This window comes from Ictalurus furcatus, chromosome 28 (assembly GCF_023375685.1).
Source record: "Ictalurus furcatus strain D&B chromosome 28, Billie_1.0, whole genome shotgun sequence".
In the NCBI taxonomy this organism is placed as follows: domain Eukaryota; kingdom Metazoa; phylum Chordata; class Actinopteri; order Siluriformes; family Ictaluridae; genus Ictalurus; species Ictalurus furcatus.
This window is the reverse complement of record NC_071282.1, coordinates 14,139,674-14,164,874: the sequence shown is the minus strand read 5'-3', so window position 1 is coordinate 14,164,874 and position 25,201 is coordinate 14,139,674. Positions and strand designations below refer to the sequence as shown.

At 40.8% G+C, this 25,201-nt stretch overlaps 1 protein-coding gene across 1 annotated transcript; it reads right to left on the bottom strand.

Annotated features, from left to right (window-relative positions):
• LOC128603406 (leucine-rich repeat-containing protein 75A) lies at positions 1-25,184 on the bottom strand. Its single transcript, XM_053617800.1, has 4 exons — positions 21,253-25,184; positions 17,158-17,286; positions 13,760-13,872; positions 1-2,792 (listed from the first exon to the last, which is right to left on the bottom strand). Exons 1-4 carry the CDS (start codon positions 21,481-21,483, stop codon positions 2,318-2,320), a joined length of 948 nt encoding a protein of 315 aa, XP_053473775.1. The 5' UTR covers positions 21,484-25,184; the 3' UTR covers positions 1-2,317.
• Positions 25,185-25,201: the final 17 nt, after the last annotated feature.

Genomic DNA, 25,201 nt, shown 5'->3' with positions numbered 1-25,201 from the left:
TGTCATTCATGGCTTAATTTATTATTACATATTGAACATTTCCTATTTTAAAAAAAAACAAAACATAAGTTTTCAGACAAAAGCTACTTTTTAATATGATGCTCCTGAGCTGCTGTGAGTCACCCTGACAGGCCTGCACTAGTGGAATTGGTGAAAATTTATTTGTACTCGTATGTCATACGCCGGCTCAGATACGATAAACATCATCAAACCCCAATATGAGGCATTATGATGATGAGAGTCAGCCAATCAGGGTGGGCGGGGGTGGGGGGGAGAGTAATTAAGGGCAGTGGTGGCTTGACGGTTAAGGCTCTGGGTTACTGATTGGGAGGTCGGGGATTCAAACCCCAGTGCTACCACTGTTGGGCCCTTGAGCAAGGCCCTTAACTCCCTCTGCGCCAGGGGCGCTGTATCATGGCTGACCCTGTGCTCTGACCACAACTTCCTGGTATGCTGGGGTATGCGAAGAAAAGAACTTCACTGTGTTGTAATGTATAGATGACCAATAAAGACTCATTATCATTAATTATGTAAACAAACCAAACAGAAGTCAAAGTGAGTGAATATAATACTATAGAGGATATATATAAGGATTCAGGCCTAAATGAGTTTGATATTTTTTCTTGCTGAACATTTATTTGGCTAGTGAATGATAAACAGCTCATTTATTCTCATTGTGAATTTACATCATCGCCCAATAGTGAAGTTATTTAGCTAGAAGGAGAAGACTACTGACTGACTGCGCATTATGCAGTTTGGGATGCAGCATTAAATTCTCTGTGGATGTGTATTGACATGGCAGTCATAGCCATGAGATTAATCCATGCAGTGAAGAACGATGCAGCACAACCCATGTTCTGAAACCTTCTTCCTCAACTAGCTTGCAGCAGCATTTTACTAGCAGAGGGGGCAAAATTCCAAAAATCGTTCATCCTTTAGCTTTAAAAATAAAAGAAATATACAGTGTATAAAGGTGTTAACAATTTCAAACGTATTATTTTTACGTTTTTCCTATGGCTCGGTGTATAGTTCACCAAGCTACAGTGGACACAGGCTCACTAAAACATGACAAGACCGGGTGACATTTTCCCAATCTTCAACTGTCCAGTTTTACTAAGCCTGTGCCCACTGTAGCTTCAGATCCCTGTTCCTGTCTGATAGGAGTGCAAACTGATGTGCTCTTCTACTTTTACGGCCCATCTGCCTCAAAGCTGTGCGTTCTGAGATGCTTTCCTGCTCACCGTGGTTGTAAAGAGAGGTTATTGGAGTGACTGTAGTCTTCCTGTCAGCTCAAACCAGTCTTACCGTTCTGTGTAAGCATTATTCACTGTTGTGCGTCAAAATCCCAGGAGATCAGAAGTTTCTGAAATACTCAAACCAGCTCGTCTGGCAACGGTAACCATGCCAAGTCACTGACATCACATTTTTCCTGACTCTGATGTTTAATGTGAACATTAACTGAGGCTCTTGACCTGTATCTGGATGATTTTATGCACTGAGCTGCTGCCACATGATTGTTGGGATTGGATAATTGCGCAAATGATCAGGCATACAGGTTTTTCCTTTTAAACCGGATAGTGAGTATATAGTGAATCAGAAGCCATTCGGGTTTTGGTACAACTGTGCATAAATCCTGTGTGAAGTTGAATACAAGATAGCAGAAGTGTAATATTAAGCTAACCAAGAAAACATTTTGTGGTTAAATGAAGAATTTACAAATCTAAAACTTTAGACTGTATGATGAAAGTATAAGCATGATCATAGAGTCACTCAGAAGAGGATCATGATGCATCCATGCAATTATTATTTTTTCCCATCCCTAATTTCTACCCCAAATACACTGCATGTCCAATGCAACTGAAATCTGGCCTAATTCAGATTAGAAAAAACAGCCTCGATTTGCACCGTGCATGCCTGGAATTAAGGGCGATTCAGGACGGTCAACAGGCACATCATTTCTCCGTCTAGTTCTGACACCCATCGAACAGGCACATTTGTGTCTTCCCAACCTGTTGAGCTCAATATATATCTTACAAAAATCACTTATTCAGTCCCAGACCAGCCCCATAGTCCAACCAGGAAGGCGGTCCAGAGTCCAGGCTGGGTGTGAGCCCAGGGAGTCCACTGACATTGGATATATTTGATGAAGGGTACAAGTAAGGACACAAATCATGTGTAAATTCCTCGATTTGTGCCCAACTGAGAACACATATCCAGATGAAATGGAGTCAATTTATAATATGACTCCACCCACAAACACATGTGGTGGGATGAAATATTGTCATCCCATCCTCATCCCCATAACTCAACCGGGAAATCAGTCTGGATCTTCTCCAACCTCCTCCAATCCTGCAGTTCCACATGCCCCGCCCCCCTGTTCTGGCTGCTCTTGTATGGTGGGTAAGTTACCCTGCTTCGGACAGCGCTTGCGCAAGCTGAGTAGAAAGGCCTGAGGCAAAGAGAAGATGTCCACGTTGTTACCGAGGTCGACCCATGCCAGAGCAGGGAAGCTCCGCGGCTCCTTGAGGGCGTCGGTGAGGTGACGCAAGACGCCTCGGGTCAGTCGGTTGCCGTTGAGCACCAGGCTCTCGAGAGCAGGCAGAGCGGATAACGTGGGCAGCAGCATCAGCAGCGTATCGTCTGTGAGCTCGGTGAAACCCAGTTCAACGCTACGAACAAGGGCAGAGTTGCGCTGTAGGTACAGCACCAAGCGTTCTGCATCACGACGTGAAAGAGTGAGCCCCGATAAATCCACTGTGCCATCCGGTGACACGGAGAGAACCGCCTTTACACTGAGAGAGAGAGAGAATATACGTTCCCATTAAAGTGAAAATGATGAAAAATGTACAGTATAATCTGCTTCCATCACATTTTAGTTGCATCTTTTTTTCCACCTCAGTCAAGCATGCAAATATTATTTGTGACCAAACATCATTTAGTTTAGAGTACCATCTTTTAGAAGTAAACGTCAGTTTCCTACGATCCCCCAAAACATATTGGAACATCTGGGAACTGTAAATTGCCGCTAGGTGTGAATGAGAGTGTGTGAGATGTCTTGGGATTCACAGTTTTCCTTCCAAGAGGTACTTCTGCCTAATTCCAAGTGTTGTTATTTGTCAAGGGAGGTCTGGGAAATGTTTGAAGGGTTTAGTTTTAAAACAATTTTGAATGACATTTTTTAAAGAACATATCACAGAATCCAAATTTACTGGTTAATTGTATGTATTGTAAAAGTAAAATGATGTGTTCAACACTATGAAACGAATGAAATTTTCTGTTGAACTGAAAAGACTCGACTATAAATACAATCTCTCTCTCTCTCTTTTTTTTTTAAACAGCACACTGTTTATCTTCCAGCTAAATTGCTTATGTAATGAGAAATTTATATTGTGCTTTTCTGGAATTTCAATAATAAAAAAAGATTAATAAAAGAAATAAATCAGTGAGACGGATGTATAAGTGTGAAAGGAAGTACATACAAGCAAAAACATTAGGAGAGAAAAGTATATCAAGTACAGAAGGAGGAAAAAGGATGTACATTGTGGGCTGGTGTGGAATGGAAGACAGACACTTCATTTAAAAATGATGTATATGTTTAATATACGGGGCATTCGTGTGTGTGTGTGAGAGAGAGAGGAGAGAGAGAGGAGAGATAGAGAGAGAGAGAAGGAGAGAGAGAAGAGAGAGAGCAGGAGAGAGGGAGATAAGGAGAGAGAGAGACCAGGAGAGAGAGGAGAGAAAGAGAGCAGGAGAGAGAGGAGAGAGAGAGCAGGAGAGAGAGAGAGAGAGCAGGAGAGAGAGAGAGAGAGAGCAGGAGAAAGAGATAAGGAGAGAGAGAGAGCAGGAGGGAGAGGACAGAGAGAGAGAGAGAGAGAGAGCAGGAGGGAGAGGACAGAGAGAGGGAGAGAGAGAGAGAGAGAGAGAGAGAGAGAGAGAGAGAGAGAGCGCAGGAGCTCTCAGAATTTTCAAAATCAAATATTAACTTAACTGACAGCTTCCCACACAAATTATAAGACACACACACACACACACACACACACACACCCCTTTCTCCTCACTTACTGTACAAGAGTGGGCATGCACACAGAAACACACACACTTACACTTTTTCTCTCTTTCCTACACACCTAAACCTCTGCCTGTATACATGTACATGTTGGAACCCATAGATACTAACACAAGCACAAACTCCACTCCTTTCCCCCTACACACACAGACACAGACACACACAGACACACACAGACACACACATGCAAGTGCAGGTCTCCCTCAAGGGAAACACACACGCCTGCACAAAAGTCTGTTCCTCTGAGTGTAAACAACAAAGAGCGTGCTTCTGATGAGTCATGATCAAGAAGCACTGTTCGGTTTGATTTCTGTCTTCTAAACTGCATGTATTAACAGGACAGATTGAAGAGTGATAGAGGGATTGATGGAGAGAGAGAGAGAGAGAGAGAGAGAAAGAGAGAGAGAGAGAGAGAAAGAGAGAGAGAGAGAAAGAGAGAGAGAGAATGAGTGATGGTACTGGACATGCTCGGCTTTGCACTGTTGTGTACCTGACTTATTCGTCCCAAAAGAACTGAACCTGTTCCATTTCCATTTAGTACAAATTATCCACTGGTACTTTTTTGTTCCTGCTCACGATTGGTATCATAATGCTATTGGTGATGGGACTAGCAGCACTGTTCACTGCTGTTTCAATTCTCAAACATTTAAATGTAAATTATCAGAAACTGTAGCAGTACAATTCATCATTTTATGACACAAATGTAATGCAAATGAGAAGAAATGTGTGTCAGTGTGATTAGATGTCACTGTGACTTTTCCGGTGAACCAAGAAAGATGAAAAATTGGGGTTTTACCCCAAACTCACAAGGTTTTTCTATAACATGCTTTGACCAGTCCCTCTAGGATTTCGCGATTTTGTGATCGCACAAATTAACGCAAAATCAAACAAACTCTGCAATATTCGACAATTTTTCAAAATTACCACAGATTTTACGCCGATTTGGGCCAAAACATGTCATGTGACGTAATCACAACACATTCAGCCGAAGCCCTCTTCAATTCACATGCGTTGAACATGAGTACAGCTAAAAGGTCTCATTTACCAACAAGATTCACTGCGAAAGTCAATTTTGTGCAATTGTGATTTTGCCAATTCAAGTAGTTTCCCACAAAAAAAAGACAAAAATTTTTGGGGAAAAAAGCTGCAGCTAAATCAAGCATTTTTGGCAGAATCCTGTACAGACTGATCGACACCTTTGGCAGCTTTAAGATACCAAAACAATGTGGTAATATTGTCAAAAAATTTTTTATTTACTCTGACTTTACATTGTACAATTTTTATGCGGTCACAGCCACAATTCAAACATTGCAAAAGCTTTTTTTTTTCCCCAGAAGCTTTCAGTTGGCTTGCCAGTGGCCGATTTCATGTCATTACCACCAAATACAGTCAACGACAAAGTTCTGTCAGTAACCAAATTTTTTCAATTAAAATCTCATAGTATGGGCGCTGCTACAAAGCTTGTCTAAAAGCCACCAGTAGGAAGTCGACAGCTCACGGATAGATACAAATACACTAGTTGTGATGACACTAGTTGTTATTACAGAGTCTGTAATAGATTTCAGCAAAGCTTTTATTGGGATCATCCCATACGGTGTGACAAGCAATAAAAAGACGCACAATCTAAAAGAAGAATGTTGTTACTTTGACCAGTCTTGTCGTCTTGGAGGAAAATAAAGCAGAACCTAGAGTTCTGTTGTGTCCTGTATGGATCAGTCTTTGTTAATAAATGTTCAGTTAAAAAAGACACCATTGGACTCCAGACTCTATTCAACCAATAGGCACAGACAGTGGCACACATATACAGACACACACATACAGACACATACACAAAAAGACCCAAAGACATGCACAGGACCAAAATTGGAGCAATGAAAAGCCATTGTTGAAAGGGCAAGTTGTCAGTCCAACGGGTCAATACTAGCACAGTTTGCGAGGCTTTCCCAATAATGGACAGCTTTGACCAGTGCAGCTCAGATCTATAGGCTCTGCCATCGCTATTAGAGAGAAGCTATCAGTATGCTGTGGGAGAGCCACTAACTCACAGTGACTCACTGAGGGTTGGGGAAAAGAGGATGGGGCTGATAGATCGAAAAGTGAATCACACAGTAAATAACTAAGTTACTGTGCCATTCGAGCCAGACCGAAGATCTTCATGATTCATTCATGACAGACGGAAATAAGGCAAACAACCGGTCATGTCCTACATACTAGGCCCTGCCATTCTCTTCTATCAGATGTGTACATTTCTTACTCATTGATTCTTACTCGCTGTCTTTCTCTCGCAGTCTTTTACTATTTGACCAGCTCTCTCTGCCACTCGTGCTGCCTTTCGTATTCTCTGATCCCACACTCTCTTATCCCACATCCTCTACTTCGCCACAGGAATTTGAAGGTAATAAACAGGGAAGGTGCTGTAGGAACAATACAGTCCCATGAAACATGGTGGAGGTAGTGTCATGGCTTGGGCTTGCATGGCGTATTCTGGAACAGGCTCAATAATCTTTATTGATGACGTAACTCATGATGGTAGCAGCGAAATGAATTCATTAAAAATTAATCAGGAGGAACTTTATCATGCAGCAAGACAACGATCCAAAACACACTGCCAACTCAACAAAGGACTTTATCAGGTGGTAAAGTGGAAGGTTTTAGACTGGCCAAGTCAATCACCAGACCTTAACTCAATTGAGCAGATTTTCACCTCCTGACGAGGAGACTGAAGGGAGAAACTCCCAGAAACGAACAACAATTGAAAAAGGCTGCAGTAAAAGCCTGTAAAAGCATCACAAAAGAAGAAACCAACAATTTGGTGATGTCAGTGAGCTTATTGTTGGTTGATCTTGTGGTTTGTCTTGATTATCTCTTATTTGTAAGTAGTGAAAGTGGACCTTTCAACAGAATAATGATACTAAGCACACTAGCAAATCCAACAAGGAATGGCTGAAAATGAAGAAATGGAGGGTTATGGAACGGCCTAGTCAAAGCCCAGATTTAAATCCCACTGAAATGTTTTGGGGGGATTTGAAACGGACAGAACATGCAAGAACCTTCAAACATCTTGCAACTGAAAGAATATTGCATGGAAGAGTGGTCAAAAATTAAAGCAAACCTGGTGGACAATTATGCAAAACACCTACAAGAAGTTATTTCTGCTAAAGGGGGCAATACCTGCTTCTGAGGCCAAGCGAGTACTTACTTTTTCCACAGTAGAATATCACATCTATTCTGTTCTGTTGAATAAATCATTGAAAAATCTAATTTTCCTTGTGTTTTTTTTTTCAAGTATATCAGCTTCATTAATAGTCACTGCTTCAAAGATGATCAAATGCTTATTTTCCCAAATATGTCAGAAAAGCCAACAATTTCCATGGAGTGTACTTATTTTTTCACATGACCGCAGGAAGCACCTTTGTATACTTGTACTAGAAACCTTTCTCCTTGATTTCTTTGATACGTGCTTAAAGATGGTGGGCTTCAATCGATTTCTGACTCACAGACTGATGGATGTGTTAGACTGGGGTCCATTGTGAAGTGCCCTACTCAGTCTGAAGGGTCCACTCTGCAGGGGTGGAAACTAACGGTCTTTTGGAACACAGTCAAATGTCATTTTACAAAGCTGCAGCTGGTGGGGTTTTTCAGCACACAATCATGGACAAGAACAAGTGTTGCAATTTAATAAGGAACAAATGGACGCATAGGAATTGCTTTTCGCTTAGTCTGATTTTTTTTTTTTTGATTTTTTTTTTTACTTTGCAGTGGTAAACATAAAAATGTAAAAGCTATGAGCTTGTGCTTAGTTAGTGATAAAAACATGGAACCTGCTACTACATGCTACTTTCGGCTATTTTATTTACAATTTAATATCATCACTAAATATACTATTTCTCACTTGGACTTGAGTTACATTAAGGTCCACCTGTTGCCATGGCGATTTTGTTTCATTCTGCAAAAAAAAAAAGCGCAAAGAAAAGTGTCCTTTGGTTTCTTTAGAAAATTTTGAAGGGCAATTTAAAGTAAAGACTTTCCATTATTTCAGTTTGGAACAACCTTACAAATGGTAGTTGCGGGCATGTCCCCCTTCCAAGTGATCTACCTAGGGTTCTTCACTTCAGAATGGATTATTAGATTATACATAGTGAACAAATTGAGGTAATAAAGATCATTGTTTCTGTACATTAGTATGTGTGGTAACTTTAAACGCGCTGCACGACGGGGCCATGCATCTCAGATGGTAACATTATATACTGTAAATGAATGTCACTAAGGGAGTTAGCAAGTTTGCCTTGCACCTCCGGGGTTGGGGGTTTGAATCCCGCTTCCTCCTTGCATGCGTGGAGTTTGCATGGTCTCCCTGTGCTTCGGAAGTTTCCTCCGGAGACTCCGGTTTCCTCCCCCAGTCCAAAGACATGTATTGTAGGCTGACTGTCATTTTCAAATTGTCCAAAGTGTGTGAATGGGTTTGTGATTGTGCACTGTGATGGGTTGGCACCCCGTCCAGGGTGTCCCCTGCCTTGTGCCCTGAGTTGCCTGGGATAGGCTCCAGGCACCCCATGACCCTGTGTAGGATAAGAAGGTATTGAAAATGGATAGAGGGATGGTTGAATGTAACTAAATTGTATTTGTATTTCTGTTTCTATTTGTAGTCTCTCATGAGTTTCACAATAATCCTATACCGTCCTCATTTGGTGGCTTTTAGATGAGCATTGTAGCAGCGGTCACGCTCTGAGATTTTAATCAAAATGTTCCGACACTGACAGAACTTTGTCGTTGGCGATCTTTGGTCACATCAACTGCCATCTTAACTCATGACCAAAAAAATTATTTCACAAATAGAGCCAAAAATTGTAAAGTATAAACCTGGTTTACGCAGCAAAAATTCCCACGTGCAACCATTTTTAATTTTTAATTTACAAAAGCAAACAAATAAAAAGGCACAAGCTATGCAATGTTACTTCAGAGTACCATCAAGCTAACTTGCTGCAATATTATTTCCGGCTGTTTTTTTCTGTTGTTATAATTTACTCTTACAAAACGTAACATATTGCTTCATACTTTAATTTAATGTACGTCTAGACGTAAGCTAGCCGTGGGCATTTTAATAACAGTGCATGGAATCTGGGAAGTGAATTGTCCATCAGTGGGTCCCTTCAGTGATAAGTTTTTTATCACTTCAATTCGAAACGACCCTACAAATGGTACCCAAGGGCATTCCTGCTTTCTCATCATAGTCTCTCACTGGTTCACTCTATCTCTGCGCACAAACCCCAACCTCCTCACCCACTTGCAATTTCGTTCTCTCGTTCCCTCTTTGTCTTTCTTTCTCTGTAACTTTCTCGTCTCTCGCTCTCTTATTCTTTCTAACTAGCTATCTTACTTTCACTATTTCTTTCTTCTTCTTGCAATCTGTCTCCTCTCCGGGTTCCTGTCTTTCTTTCTCTGCTCCCCCACCCACAGAGCGTGTCTGTCTCTGTCTCTCTCTCGGTCTCTCTCTCTCGCTCTGTTCTAACTGCCCTCTAATGAGCAGGGTCACTGTGCTAAAGGGGGCTCTCCCTCCGCCAGAAGCGTGCTGAGAGATCCGAGGCCACGTGTCAGGAAAACTGGCTGGCAATAAAATGGACCACTTTCTCACAGGAAATGGGATTATGCTCCTTAATTGTCACTGGTACTCAGCTTAATTGTTTTTTCACTGCTCGGCTCTTGACACCAGTGGTTTCCGAGCAAGGAGTCACTGCACTGTTTTATAAGTGCCTGTTTAGATTAGGGAAGGTTTCACATGGACATTGACACCAGGGTGCTGTTTTTCCATCTCGGCACATCTATATTTAGTTGCAGTGTTTTCCACATTCTTTCTCTAAAAGAAAGATTTCTAAATGCATGCTACTCAAATTCAAGATTTAATTCTGTTCTGCCTTTTCAATACACACAGTCCCAAACCTTTTTTTTTTTTTTTTTTTTTTTGCTGTAGATTGAATAAATTTGGGTTTGAGATTAAAAGTGAGAAGAGAGTTTACAATTTCAGCTTTTATTTCCTGGTATTTATATGTAAATGTTTTAAAAGACATAGAACATTTTGTATCAGACCAACCAAATGGTGGGTGAGCAAAAATATTGGAACATATGGCTGTGGCCTGTTAGATTGATTATTTAAACAATAAATAGCTCAGAAAATTTACTCTTGGTTTTAGCCTTCAGTTTCACCTGTGAAGACTGCATTTGTCTTGTACATTTTTGTACATGATGCAAAACATACAAGATCTGTGAAACATGGTGGAGGTAGTGTCAGGGCTTGGGCTTAGATGGCTGCTTCTGGAACAGGCTCACTAATCTTTATTGATGATGTTACTCATCAGCAGAATGAATACAGAATTTCAATCTAATTGAAATGAACTTTAACATGCAGCAAGACAATGATCCAAAACACTCGGCCAACTCAACAAAGGACTTTATCAGGTGGTAAAGTGGAAGGTTTTAGACTGGCCAAGTCAATCACCAGACCTTAACCCAATTGAGCAGCATTTCACCTCCTGAAGAGGAGACTGAAGGGAGAAACTCCCAGAAACAAAAAACAACTGAAAGATTCTGAGGTAAAAGCCTGGAAAAGCATCACAATAGAAGAAACCAACAATTTGGTGATGTCACTGAGTCTCAGGCTTTATGCAGTTATTGCAAGCAAGCGATATGCAACCAAATATTAAGTGTTATTTACTTTCATTTACTTCAAGACTTACCTGCACCTAAAATTGTGTGTTCAGATACAAAAGGTTCTGTTTTATGTTGTTCAATACATCTAGATGTAAATACCAGGAAATAAAATCTGAAATCCTAAACGCTCATCTCATATCCATCTTTAGATCTCAAACCCAAATGTCTTTGGTGTATAACACAATCAAATGAATTGGCTTTGATGTTCCAATAGTTTCAGAGGGGACTGTATATCTATACATACACATACACACACACCTTGGGAAAATAAAGATCATCACCATTACTTTTCTTAATATTTAAATCACAAGTATTTATGGGAATTATTCAGCTATGAATCAAAATAAGACTCCTCAGTCCCACTAATTGTGTGTTAAAATGCCAAAAATGAATCAAATTAGACAGTAAATTAAAACAGAATCATAAAATAAATGCACCAGTCAGTAAACACCAATACGTAATGTTCGCCAATTAGCTAATGTTAACAGATCTTGACAATATCCATTATATTTAATTACCAGAGGATGCCACAAATCATGATCTCAGTTAAGATATGATTAATTGTGCAGTCATTTTTCATTTGCAGGTAGAACAGTGATTAAATCTCCACCTTCTAATCACGATCATCATTTGAGCAACTTACTCACACACATACACAGAGACTAATCACACTGACCAAGCTTAGATTATTATTTTATGAGAAAATTCGACACAAACGCCTCCCTCACTCTCCAAGTACTCACAATATTTAAAAGTCGACGTTCGTTGATGGTGGAACGCTTAGACGTTCGGTTTGCTGTTAATGTGATCTGTTACCCTTTCATTAACCCTTTTATATAAGGCACAGTGACAGAGGAAGACAAAACAGTTTTCCTAACAGTTCCTGACAGTTTTGTCTTCCTCTGTCATTGTGCCTTATATAAAAGGGTTAATGACTCTTTGCTGTAGCAAAATCACTCAAGAAATTAGCTAATTTATGCTCAGTGGCCATGTTTCCTAGGTGCCTAGCAACTGGAACAATTTAACTACTCAAATCCCAAACACACCATATTGTGTGTTTTTCCGATTTCCCATGTCGAAAACACATATTTATGAGTTCCATTTGAACGCACCACATGACTTGCACTTGGAAAGATTGCTCTCTTCAGAAAAGAAAGCCAAGCTATACTGCTGCCCAAAAAAAAGACACAAGCAGTATGCAAGGTTGCACTAAGACTAATTATTGATCTGTACATCTCCATCCATCTATCTATCCATTTTCTGTACTGCTTATCCTACATGGGGTCGTGGGGGAGCCTGGAACCTATCCCAGGGAACTCAGGCACGAGGCGGTGGACACCCTGGACTGGGTGCCAACGCATCACAGGGCATTCACATACTACGGATAATTTGAAAATGCCAATCAGCCTACAAAGCATGTCTTTGGACTAGCGGAGGAAACCGGAGTACCCAGAGAAAGCCTTTCAGGCACGAGGAGAACATGTAAACTCTGCACGCACAGGGTGGCGGTGGGATTTCAACCCCCAACCCCGGACGTGCGAGGCAAATGAGCTCACCACAAGTTTTCAATTGGAAAACTCAATAAAGCAAATACAGCAAAAAGAAGAAGACAGAGAAAAATGTGGTAATTAAATTTGCTCCGTCTTAATGTGCCATATCTAATATAAAAGTGTTGGTGTGTGTGTGTGTGTGTGCGTGTGTGTGTGTGTGTGTGTACATGCGTGCGTGCATGCTTGAAACCTTTGAGAATGGGAAGAATGTTCCAGAGCTAGAGAGGTCCTAATCCCATGGGTCAAGCTAAGCTTAGGGAAAACACTGCACACACGCACGCACACACGCGCGCACACACACACACACACACACACACACACACACACACACACACACACACACTCTCTCTCTCTCTCTCTAAATATAGGTCAGTTAAATCAATAGAAGTAATAAGAAATGCTTATTTTGTGGGAACAAGCAGAAGAATGATGGATGAAGAAGTTAATAAATAGGAAATGAGCTGCAGACACATTGGAAAGGTCCTATCTGTCTGTCTGTCTGTCTGTCTGTCTTTCTGTCTGTCTGTCTGTGAATCAGTTCAGATCATTTTGTTAAACAGTGATTCGATTCAGTGGTTCAAGTTTCTCAAAAATATTATAATACATTACAACTATTTCTTCTTCTAAAATTTCTCAGTGACACTAGAACCTTTAGCTCTGCAAATCCTTTGACTTTTTATTTTATTTTATTTTTTTACCTTTTTTTGCTACTTAAGAATTTCTTGTGAATATCACATCACCTAGGGCAAATGTGTTTCGATTCCTTAGCAGGAAACTGAGTAGCTGCTCTTTCTCTCATTAAGTACATATAATAGAAATCTGGCTTCGGTGGAAAAACGACAAGAATTTGCCGTTCAGCACTGTTTCATCGCACGACAAGATCGAACGTGTGAGCAAAGCCAAGGACGTGGGGAGCAGTAAATAAATAAAAATCATATCTTCATTCTTTATCCCGGTCAGAGTGGTGATGGATCCGGACTATATCCCAAGAACACTGCGTGTGAGGCAGAAAAACACCAAGTCCGTTGCAGGACATCAACCACACACACACACACACTTGTACATTTAGAGAGATCATTTAGAGTAGCCTAATTTACCAGCGTGTTTTTTGGAGCTGGGAGAGAATCTGGAAGAAACCCACATAGAAGTGGAGAGAACTAACCCAAGATCAGGATCCTGGATCTTGGAGACCCTGGAGCTATGAAATACCCAATTCTAAACTCCTCTTTTAGTGGTATTTTTCCACTAGATTCCTTTTCTTGGGGAATAAATCTGCATTTGCCAGTCAATGGAAAATAGCAGGATAGTGCAGTACAGTGGTGGCATCTTCATTGGTGCTGTTACTAATTCTAAGGTAGGTGTAATTATTTTCATGTGTCATAGGAAAACAAATTGTCTAGGGATCTTGTTTTAGTGAACACCTCAGTGAGGAGCTCACCTGCCCTGGGGTTTTCCCTTCAGAAGACCCTGCCGCCTCCAACGTGGATGAGGGCTCAGGTGGTATGTCAACTGGCGACACACCTTCTCCATGGCACTCAGAGACTCACCTTCCTGTGAGAGAGAGAGAGAGAGAGAGAGAGAGAGAGAGCAAGGTCAGGTATGATGTGTTAAAATTAATCAGCTATTTATCCACTGTGCAGTTGGGTATTGATCTGTTCAACCTGAGCCTCCTGAGCCTCTTTCGCAACAAATACTCTCCATCTCTCATTCTCTCTCTCTCTTGTTCACTCTCTCTACTCACTTTAGCGCAGGCTCTTTTACTGTCAGCTCTGCAACCTGATCCCCCCCCCACACCATCCACCCACACACACACATGGAGCTACCCAGCAGGAGCTCTCCATGGTCCAGGGCGCCATGGGGCGTATGTCTGCCCAATCACAGGCTTTATGGATCGCCTCTCACTACGGGGAGTCACAAATGGAGTCGCGTTCCAGAGTTCCAGATATGCATTTGTGACCTTGGATCACTTTCCTGCTGTCTGTTCATTACATCAAGGAGAACACAGACTGTTCATACATGCATACCAATCCCTACATAGGCAGCATTTGCGTCCTTTCAGAACTGAGTATGTGGATCAGATGAACTAGCTTCCGTTAATGTGCACGTCAAACAAAATGGGGAAAATGTGAGCTCAGTGACATCACCTCGTCTTTCTCTGACCTGTCCATTTGGGCCAAAACGCGCCATGTGACATCATCGCAACACGTATTCAGCCAAAGCCCCCTTTGATTTCAGTACAGCTAAAAGATTTCATTTACTGACAAACATCACTGTGACAGACCGTGCAAAACTATTTCATTCGATTACCATTTTGCCAAATAGTTTTCTGCAAAAAGGCACAAAAATCTCCACAAACTGCATCACAAATGTTTTTATTTTTTCAAGCAATCAAGCATTTTTGGCTGCAACAATCACAAAAAAGCTCTGAGAAATCCTGTGCAGACTGATTATATAGACCGGTAGTACTGTATTTGGTATGAGACACAGCCCTGCTTTTCTTTCAAATTATGGCTTGAGGCAGTCATGGCTGATTAATTGATTAATCAGTGGTCTCCTCCTATACGTTTGTGTTCGGGCCAAGTCTCTTGAAACTGGAGACAACAACAAAATGCGTGGATCACAGATTTTATACTGAACAGTCTAGTGGAAAAGAAAGGGCTATAAAACAGCTTCCTCCAGGAAATACAGGTACAGATAATGTGTGTGTGTGTGTGTGTGTGTGTGTGTGTGTGTATTTGCTTTACAGCACTGTAGTTTCATCTAGATCATGTGTCACATTTCGGTCTTCACCACCTTTATTTATTTCTTTATTTTGTCTATTCTCTCTGCTCCAGGGGCGCAGTGTCATGGCTGACCCTGCACTCAGACCCCGCTCTGGGACCCCGCGCTCGGACCCCGCGCTCGGGCCCCGCGCTCTGGCCCCGCGCTAGGACCCTGCGCTCGGACCCCAACCTCCTAACATGGTGGCATATGCGAAGAAAATAATTTGTATATGTGACCAATAAAGACTCATTATCGTTATCATTATCATTATTCTTCTAATCTCTTTTCGTCTTCTCTCAGAACGCACACACACTTGCACTTACAGTGCACCCACACAAACACAAACACGCACGTATAGAGTGCATACGCACACAGACGCACAAACACCCACACGCTGTGACAAATTATCAGACTCAAATTACGTCCTCGTCTCCATTACTCTGTCTCTGCATCCGACATCTTTCCATCCTTCTGTAAGTGTGTGTGTGTGTGTGTGTCCCCGGTTCATTAACTCTAACAAAAACAGTAGAAGTCTAGCCATGCAGAACTATGATGAGTGACTCATTTTGCAGAAATGAGGGTCTTGCTGATGGTGTGTGTGTGTGTGTGTGTGTGTATGTGTGTGTGGGGGGTATGTGTGTGTGGGGGGGTATGTGTGTTTAAGCTCAACAGGCTCTATGCTAATGCCTCACTAGAGAATTTCTCTTTCATCCTCTCTTCCTTTCCTGTGCACCCATTCAAGAGAAGCTCAGCCAAACGCCACAAACACACTGACGGGACACAATAGAGCTTGGGCACTGGGAAACATCAAAAACGCTGATTAAGAATGCACAGGCAGGCGCACACACACACACACACGCACACGCACACATGATGAATAATGTTTGTAAAATGAATATAAATATGGAAAGACCTGCGGCTCGCCTATTAACTTCACAACCTATGCAGGATAAAAAAGTGTGTGTGTGTGTGTGTGTGTGTGTGTGTGTGTGTGTGTGTGTGTGCGCGCGCCCAGGGGGAGGGACACACATTAATAAGGATAACCAACCAAAGCAAATGACAAAAGCAAACCTTTCAAACAGCCCTGTGTTTTCAAATTAAGCGGTTTGTGTGTGTGTGTGTGTGTGTGTGTGTGTGTCTGTGGTCCCCAGGTTGATGCTGAAGATGCTATATATAGGTGAGTGTGAGAGAGCCAGTGTTTGTCTATAAGACTGGAGTGATGGTGTCTTATATCACTGCAGCTCCATGTGCACCATCACTGTCTCCTCTCTGTAATAACCTGAGACTACAGCAGTAATGAGGAAACTCTTCTCTGCAGTAATGCTGAGTCACACACACACACACACACACACACACACACACACACACACACGTTTTCTACTTTCTAAAATCAGCCATTCTTTGTCTAAAGTAGTCTAAAAATAGAACGAGTTGCTGTAAGGTTGTTGTAAATGAACAAAGGAGAAGGAATGACATAAGGAACGAAGGTGAGAAAGATAGAAAGAAAGAAAGAAAGAAAGATGTAACTGATGCCTCCTTGAGTTCTTGATCCTTCAGCCTGTGATTTACCGAATTTGTCCAAATGTTTACCTCCTTCCTTTCTTCCGATCATCCTTTCCATTCTCCCATCCTTCCTTCCTTCTTTCCTTCCTGTCGTTCATTCTTGCATTCATTCCTTCCTTCCTTCCTTTCATTCGCTCATCACTCATTCATTCCTTCCTTTCACTCTTTTATTCTCTAATATATTCGTTCATTAATTTGTTCATTTAATTCCCTCCTTCATTCCTTCCTACCAATTTCCATAAAGGAAGGAGTGAAAAAAAAAGAAAAGGTATACCAAAAGGAAGGAAGAATGAAGGAAAGTAAGAATAAAAGGAATGAAGGATTCAAGAAGAAAAGTAGGAAGTACAGGAAGGTAAGACAGAAGTGTAAAAAAAAACATAAGGAAAGACAAAAGGAAGGAACAAGGGAAGGAAGGAAGGATATAAGGAAGAAAAATTGAAAACACACACAGAGAGAGAGAGAGAGAGAGAGTGTGAGTGAGTGAATGAGTGAGTGAGTGAGTGATCTCACCGTTTTTGGACAGTGCACATAGCGAGCAAGGCTGATAATAAGGTCATGGGTGATAGGGTCCACCATACTGCGGAAGCTCGCATACCGGTACAACACATCATCCAGAGATGTCGACTCCATACCTAAATCCTACAAACACACACACACAGCATCATTTGCATGCCTAAATTGTACATACAGTGAAACATGTATGTCTCATAAAAACACTTTCGTGTGCAACACATGCAGGGGTGCTTCTCCAAGTGACCCCCAACTTCCAGGTACTGCTTTCCATAATTATTATTATTTTATTTATTATTTTTCACATGTTTACTTTAATGGCAATTAGAATCAGAATACAAACCCCTTTACCCAACTCCAAGCCTCGCAATTTATCTTACAACCGAAATGGTTCTGTACATTGTAAACACACTGTCTGCACTTACACTTAGTTTGCAGAAATATATTAGATTTAATTCAGATGATTTGCTATAAAACAATATCCTGGCATTCACTAAGTACTTTTGAAATAGTCAATTTTGGTATGAAAACCACAACACTGGCAACCCTGCCATTAGCTGTCATGTCCACTGCGCCTCCTCAACTGAAAATGTTCCTAGTGTGAGCATGGGGCAGTGTGAATCCTGTCCCAGCGGGCCTCTAGAAGTGCTAGGGCAAAATTTTATGCTTTTCATTTGTCTATAAAAACATACAGACTATGTAGTTTGCTTTTAGCGCCATATGGAGCCAGGGTCTGAGTCTGATTTAGATAACACAATAACATGGCACATTCGACCCCACACGCTTCATTTTGTATTTTTACTTCTCAGGCAGCTAATAACAGCAACAACAACAAAAAATACATTTAGATAACACTAATTCTAATCGAAGACATGTTCACGTTCTGCAGTAGGCTGTTTGTCACTGTAGAATTTGTCTGTTTCGTTAAACATTTCTTCCAGCAAGTCTTACTTTACATTATTTGAAGAATGTCATTTGAGGAATGTTCCTATCATTGATTCAGAAAACAGAATATGTGCATACTTCGCTTCAAATATTGAAACATTAGCGATACCGATTCAACACACGATTATTAAGCGCCAGTGAGCACCAAAGCGCAGTTAAACCCTTTATAGCTCATAGGAGATCCCCTTTAGGAGCTGAACTGGAAGTTTTGATTGTTTTTTTTTTGTACTGAGTCAGACTTGTCTGGTATTGCCTGAAGTGCTGGGCCACCACCTGAGTAGTTTGAAAAGAGCCGGGTCAAAACCTCTCACCCCTGTTGCACCGGAGGGTCTGGTCTATGGAGATAAATGGGGCACTGAGTGTGCTGACCTATGATTGCACAACATCTATAAAGGTGAGGAAATCAATGAAATAAGCCTCCACTGTTGGCTACTCTACATTAAAATACTGTGAATATTTATGTTCATAGTGCCCTGCGATAAACTGGCTTCCCAACCAAGGTCTATTCCCTCCTCTCTCCTGATGTTCCACAAACCTGACCAGGATGAAGCGGTTACTGAAGATGAATTCATTAGTTCATTTTCACCTACGTGAAGCAAGGTTTTGGTTGAAGCCTAACTTTGTGAGGTTTTGTTTTAAGGTCAGGACGCTGACATTATTGATGCTGCACCTCCATTCCTCAACGCCTCTGTTTGCCTATGGGGAATAATGGACTTCTGTTCTGGCAACTGTATGAGATGATCAGAAAGACAGGGTTGTATGTGGGTTCTATATTGATTTGCATCGCAGTAATGAAAGGTATAGCGGCATATGTGTGGGTGTTTGCATATGAGAGAGAGAGAGAGAGAGAGACAGAGATTTAGACCACAGGTGCCTTAAGTGTGATGACTCCAGAGTTTAATGACCATAGAGAGACAGCATAAGAGCAAATAAGTGAAATGAGGTCTTCCAGCAGCACCTGAACCTTGTTATTAGCATTAAACCGGCTAAATGACAGGAAACAAGAATTCTATCTAAAGCGCTAAAGCCAATGAGCTTCCCTTTAATGTCCTAGCCAGGAAAATAGAGATGTGTTTCTGTGTGTTTTGCGTTAAAGCGTACTCAACAAATACGGTGAGTGTCTGGGAGGGGCTAATGCATTTGACTGCAAACCGAGAGAGGACGTGTAGAGGCAGGTGGTCTTCCGCATTACCCGTGCACACTAATGAATGCAAGAACTTATGAAATATTCATGGACTGATAAGTCCATTCTCTTTTCTCTGAGGTATACTGTTTCTGAGAGAGAGAGAGAGAGAGAGAGAGGTCAGATGAAGAGGCATAATCTTTACTTTACAAGATTCTCAGTGTGTGTGTGTTTGAAAAGGAGCCAGAGCTTTTTTTTTTTTAGTTTGAGATAATGCTTAAGGCTCTAACTATAAGAGACTGAGAGAGAATACAAAATTTTATTGCATTTCAATCATCTTAAAGGAATACACTAGTGCTTTTCAACCTAATCAGGGCTGTAACCAGGATTAAAAAATTTAGTAAGGTCTCACAATCCCGGGAGCCAAGGCAACAAAAGTGGCTGTGCTTTCTGGGTAGGAGGGGTGGCATACTCTCTCTTCCATGTCAATCACATCAACACTAGCCACTCATGGGTATCTGAGAGCTCATGTATGCGGAAAAGGGCGGATGGCGCTTTCCTCCAACATTTAAACCCCTCTCATATCTAGTGTCTGGTGTTCCCTTTGTTACTGAGGCGTGTGGTGTTATCATGCCAAGATCTAAAGGGTTCTGTAAGGCCTTCAGAAAAAAAGGCTGTGGATGCCTATGAGTCCCGCAAGGGATTTAAAACAATCTCTAAATTATTTGAAATACATCATTCCACTGTAAGGAAAAACATCTACAAGTGGTACAAATTTCAAGCGACTGCCGATTTGTCCAGGACTGACCGTCCAAGCAAATTCATCCAAAGAGCAGACTGTCTGATGCAAAAAGAAGTCTCCAAGACCCCCAAAAATTTCATCACAGGATGTGCTAGTAAGTCTTGCAATTGTTGGTGTCAAAGTTCATGCTTCTACAATCAGAAAGAGATTGCACAAATTTGACCTGCATGGGAGGCGTGTCAGGAAAAAGCTTTTGCAAGACTACAGTTTGCCAATGAGCATATAGGCAAAGACTTTTGGAGTAAGACTCTGGACAGACGAATCAAAGACAGAGTTGTTTGCCTGCAGTAACAGCAGACATGTCTGGCGCAGACCAAAGACAGCTTTTCAGTAGAAGCACCTCATACCAACTGTGAAGCAGGGTGGTGGAAATGTTATGGTTTGGGGTTGCTTCGCTGCCTCAGGGACTGGAGAGCTTGCATTCATTGATTCACCTGTGAATTCTGCATCATATCAAAGAGCGCGTGAAGATAAAGTGAGGCCATCTGTCTGAAAGTTGAAGTTGAACCTAAAGTGGATCTTTCACCAGGATAATGATCCTAAGCACACTAGCAAATCCACCAAGGAATGGCTCAAAAAGCAGAAATGGAGGGTTATGGAATGGCCTAGTCAAAGCCCGGATTTTAATCCCATTTTAACGTTGTCGGGGGATTTGAAACGGGCAGTACATGCCAGAAAACCCTCAAACATCTTGCAAGTGACAGAATATTGCACAGAAGAGTGGTCAAAAATTCCAGCAAGTCGATGTCAGAGTCTGGCGGACAGTTATGCAAAACGCCTACAAGAAGTTATTTCTGCTAAAGGGGGAAATACTAGCTTCTGAGGCCAAGGGTGTACTTACTTTTTCCACAGAATCACATCTATTGATATTTCTGTTGAATAAATGATTGAAAAAGCTCATTTTTCTTATGGTTTTGTATAAGTAAGTATGGTTAAGTACTTTATTAATAGACACTGTTTCAAAGATGATCAAATGTTTGCTTGTCCAAATATGTCCCAAAGCCAACAATTTCCATAGGTGGTACTTATTTTTTCACCTGACTGTGTGTGTGTGTATATTATACACACACACACATGACCATTCACAATAGCAGAAAGTGACAAAAAAAAAAACTTGGCCCATTACACCACAAAAGGTCTTTGTTACTTTCAGTCTACTTGGCATCCTGTTTAAGAAAAGTGGTACTTATCTTACCAAAAAAAAATTCAATTGTGATTATGTTACCTGTCTCAGACTTTTCAGCAGCTCACTGGCCTCCTCCTGTCTCCCCTCCTTTGCCTTCAGCAGCATGTCCTGAATCATGCCAACGCGACGGTGGTACGGCGCAGGCACCCCTGGATTCTGTGGCCGCTCGCTGGAGGATGAGCGGAGCAGGAAAGAGCCCTGAGCTCGTCTCCAAACCCTCTGGAGCGGTCTGGAGCCAGCCTCGGGGCCTTTGGACTGCCTAGCCCCCATCCTGCAGTGCTGAGTTCTCAGGTGTAGCTATACGCATCACGACTCCTTTTGCTGATTTGATTCTTTCTCACCATCAATGTAAACTATTGTTAATACGAATTAGTTCTGTTTGAACTTGTGCTGAATTAATTGCTTTTAGGGGCCATCTAGAAATAGGCCGCCATGTAGGCAATTTTAAAACCCAGCTGATTCATATCTACATATGTAAAAATTATTTCCATGTAAGTGATAAAAATGAAACACATTTACAATTCAAAATGGAGTAAATAATGTAAACAATAGTGTGTAAACAACACATAATTTCAAATCGATTCGCTCTACTAACTTAAAAGAGTCGTATAAAAAGAATCGATTCGCTCTACTCAAATAAAATGGGTAGTTTAAAAAGAATCGATTCGCTGCACTCCCTTAAAAAGAGTAGCTTACTAAGAATCGATTCGCTCTACTCACTTAAAAGAGTAGCTTTAAAAGAATCGATTAGCTCTACTCATTTAAAGGAGTTGTTTCAAAAGAATCGATTCGCTGAACTCACTTAAAAATAGTAGCTTTAAAAGAACCGATTCGCTGTACTTAAAAAGAGTAGCGTAAAAATGATCTATTCGCTTTACTTAAATTAAACGAGTCGTTTAAAAGGAATCAACTCTCTCTACTGACTTAAGAGTCGTTTCAAAAGAGTCGAATCTCTGTTATCGCTTAAAAGAGTCGTGTAAAAAGAATCGACTAGCTCTACTCATTTAAAGGAGTAGTTTCAAATGAATCGCTCTACTCACAACAGTCGTTTAAAAAGAGTCGTTTAAATAAAGAATTGATTCGCCGTACTCGCCTTAAATATGAACCGATTCACTTCCAATTTGTTGAAGGGTGGTGGTTCATTGAGCACAGGATGTACAGGTGTATTCAACGAGTATTCCTTTACTTTCTCATGTAAAAAAATAAATAAATAAAAAATGACCCCAGACAACTCCATTAAAATGCCGTGGTTTGATGACAAAAATCTCCATTTTGGAAGGTTTTCAGTGATGAGTAATAATGTTTAAGAAGAAACAAACCCTTCATAGGAAAAAATAAAGCAGCAAAAACAGATGGACCGCGGATATGAACGATGAGTCCAAATGTTATTCAGTTCAGTTTATCAGTTAATTCCATGAAAGAAGTCATTTCATGATAAAAATAAATAAATGAATAGAAAGCCGTCTTGAGTCAGACTTGAAGCTGAGGCAGAGGCAACTGACAGCTGAGAGAAATCCTGATCTGTAACGAGATACAGTATAACACCTGATGTTCACGCGACCCCGGGAGCGCGCGGAGGTAAACACACCGTCTGCCTTAGCAACTTTTACTTCCAAACAACAAAAGGAAAAAATCATTTACGACGGAAAAAACACGGTTTTTCCTCCCGAGTCTGTTGGCGTCCCCCGTTCAAAAAGGCACTGAACTAAACACGAGTATTTGCTCGAGCCTTTCTGTGCTGTTTACATCTGATACACGGTTAACACCGAGAGCGCGCGCAGCTGGTGTTCTGTGTCTCGCGCTTTCTCGGTAACTCTCTCCCTGTCAGCATGAGCCATCATCTCATTTAACCCCTCACACTGAGCTGCGTGGTTCTTAGTCAAAAACTATTCCGAGCTGCGAACTGACTGTGTGTGCATGCACAATAAACCGGAAACACCGTACAGTATTCACCCTTACTCTCAAACTTCACACGGTTATTTTACACGTGTTTTACACAATTCACGTTATGTATCACACGTTTTCATATGTGGACTTTTCACTTGTAGTGTCTCTGCTTTGATTTTGGTATTATTTATTTATTTATTTTCACGTCATTTTTTACACCTGATTAATTTTTCACTTGATTTTTTTTTTTTTTAAAGATCTGATCATTAATTTTCACACGTGATTTTTACACAATTCATTTTTCACGTGATTTTTTTCATGATTAATTGGTTTTTCACGTGATTGTTACACCTGATTCAGTTTTCACGTGTTTTTACACCTGATTCATTAATTTTCACGTGATTCTTACACTTGATTAATTTTTCACGATTCTTACATCCGATTAATTTCTTTTCAAATGTGATTCTTACATTTGATTCATTTTTGAAGGATTTTTTACACAATTAATTGATTTTCACACGATTCTTCCACTTGATTCATTTCACTATTTTTTTTTACACAATTCATTTATTTTCACGTAATTCTTACACCTGATTTATTTTCCACGTGAGTCTTTTTTTTCACAATTAAATTTTTTCATGCTATACTTACACACAATTCATTTTTCACGTGATGTTTAACACATAGTTCATTTATTTTCAGATATGATTTTTAGTTTACACACAATTTATTTATGTTCATGTGACTAATTAAACTGTACATGATTTTTTTAAAAAACACGATTCATTTTTATTCACATGTAGATGTTTTCACGTTCATTTTTCATATAGAACTTGTGGTTTTATTTATCACGTTTACTTGAGTTCACGTGCAGTTTCACGGCATGCACACATTACTCACATATTCGCACGTGAAAATCACAGTCATCTGAACTGTGTGAGATTTATCCACAAGGGTAGACGTTTATACACCCAGTTACCGGTTTATTATGTACAAAATTAGTCTACAGGCTATCCTCAGCTTGTTACTCCTCCATCAGTGGAGAGGACCACCACATGTCCACCAACGAGTAAACGCTGTCCATAAAAACAAATTTACATTTATATATTTCGCTCATCTACACGCTCTGAGCTTTGAAATCCATGTCATGTTTTGATAACTATTTTGTCATCCACCATTTCAAATTCCATCTGGTTTCACCTCTTACAGCCCAGCTGAAGAAATACTTTTCTCCAAAACAGCCTCCTTCCCTGGAAACTCTGTGCACTATACTTCATTTTTACGACATCCACTATATCCTATCCCTAAATTCTTGCTGTCCGTCTTGGGCAGCTTTACAGTTACCCAATACAGTTCCAAGTTGCCCTGAAAAGAACTGAATTGAATCAAGTGTGTGCAAAGGATGTTTGCTCTAAACTTGTGTATTCATTTTCGGTTGTAAACCTTGTGAACTTTGCACCTTTTCCTTAAAGCTGGACCTTTGTTCTCCTGTTTATGACCGTCATACAGCGTTTTTGTTCAAGTCAAATCAGCTCATAAAATAATACATGTAAACATAGACCTATTAATTGATAAGAAAATCCACAGGATTGGCAGTGTATCTCTCTAGGTCAAACTTCCCCCCTCATCATAGTCCTAATCCTGGTGCAAATGGTTTTAAAAATCAACCTGAGGGTGTAATAGTAACGTTTAACACGTTTTCTGTTCTGCGGAAGGCATACAGAGGATGTTTTATGGCAAGTACTTGGATGTGAAGATTTTTTGTCGTTTGTCTCCACCTGTTGACCAACCATGAATTCATTTAACCCAGCTTAATGTGCAGGTTCCTCACGCATCTGTGTACTGTTTGTCCGCTCGGCCATAAATAAGAAACGTGAGAAAACAGTGGAGAAAACAGTAAGGAACTTGTGTCTACACACGTTCATTCACTCATTCTCATTCAGTTTTTGCATACCCACTAGCATGGTTTTGGGAGGTGGGAGGAATCTGGAGAACCTGGAGAGCACTAACCTGAGCTCATTAATGAACCGGAGACACTGGAGTTGTCAAAAGTAGCAAAGCGACCTGTAATACAACATTTCAGAAAGAATTTGGAGTCTAT

What these genes read in the sequence shown, in the direction of transcription:
- LOC128603406 (XM_053617800.1), bottom strand. Translation starts at nt 21,483, where the DNA reads ATGGGGGCTAGGCAGTCCAAAGGCCCCGAGGCTGGCTCCAGACCGCTC. An exon ending in ATGTGCACTGTCCAAAAACG is followed by an intron (nt 13,873 to 17,157) that starts GTGAGATCACTC and finishes TCTCTCTCACAG; the next exon opens with GAAGGTGAGTCTCTGAGTGC. An exon ending in AAGGGAAAACCCCAGGGCAG is followed by an intron (nt 2,793 to 13,759) that starts GTGAGCTCCTCA and finishes TCTCTCTCTCAG; the next exon opens with TGTAAAGGCGGTTCTCTCCG.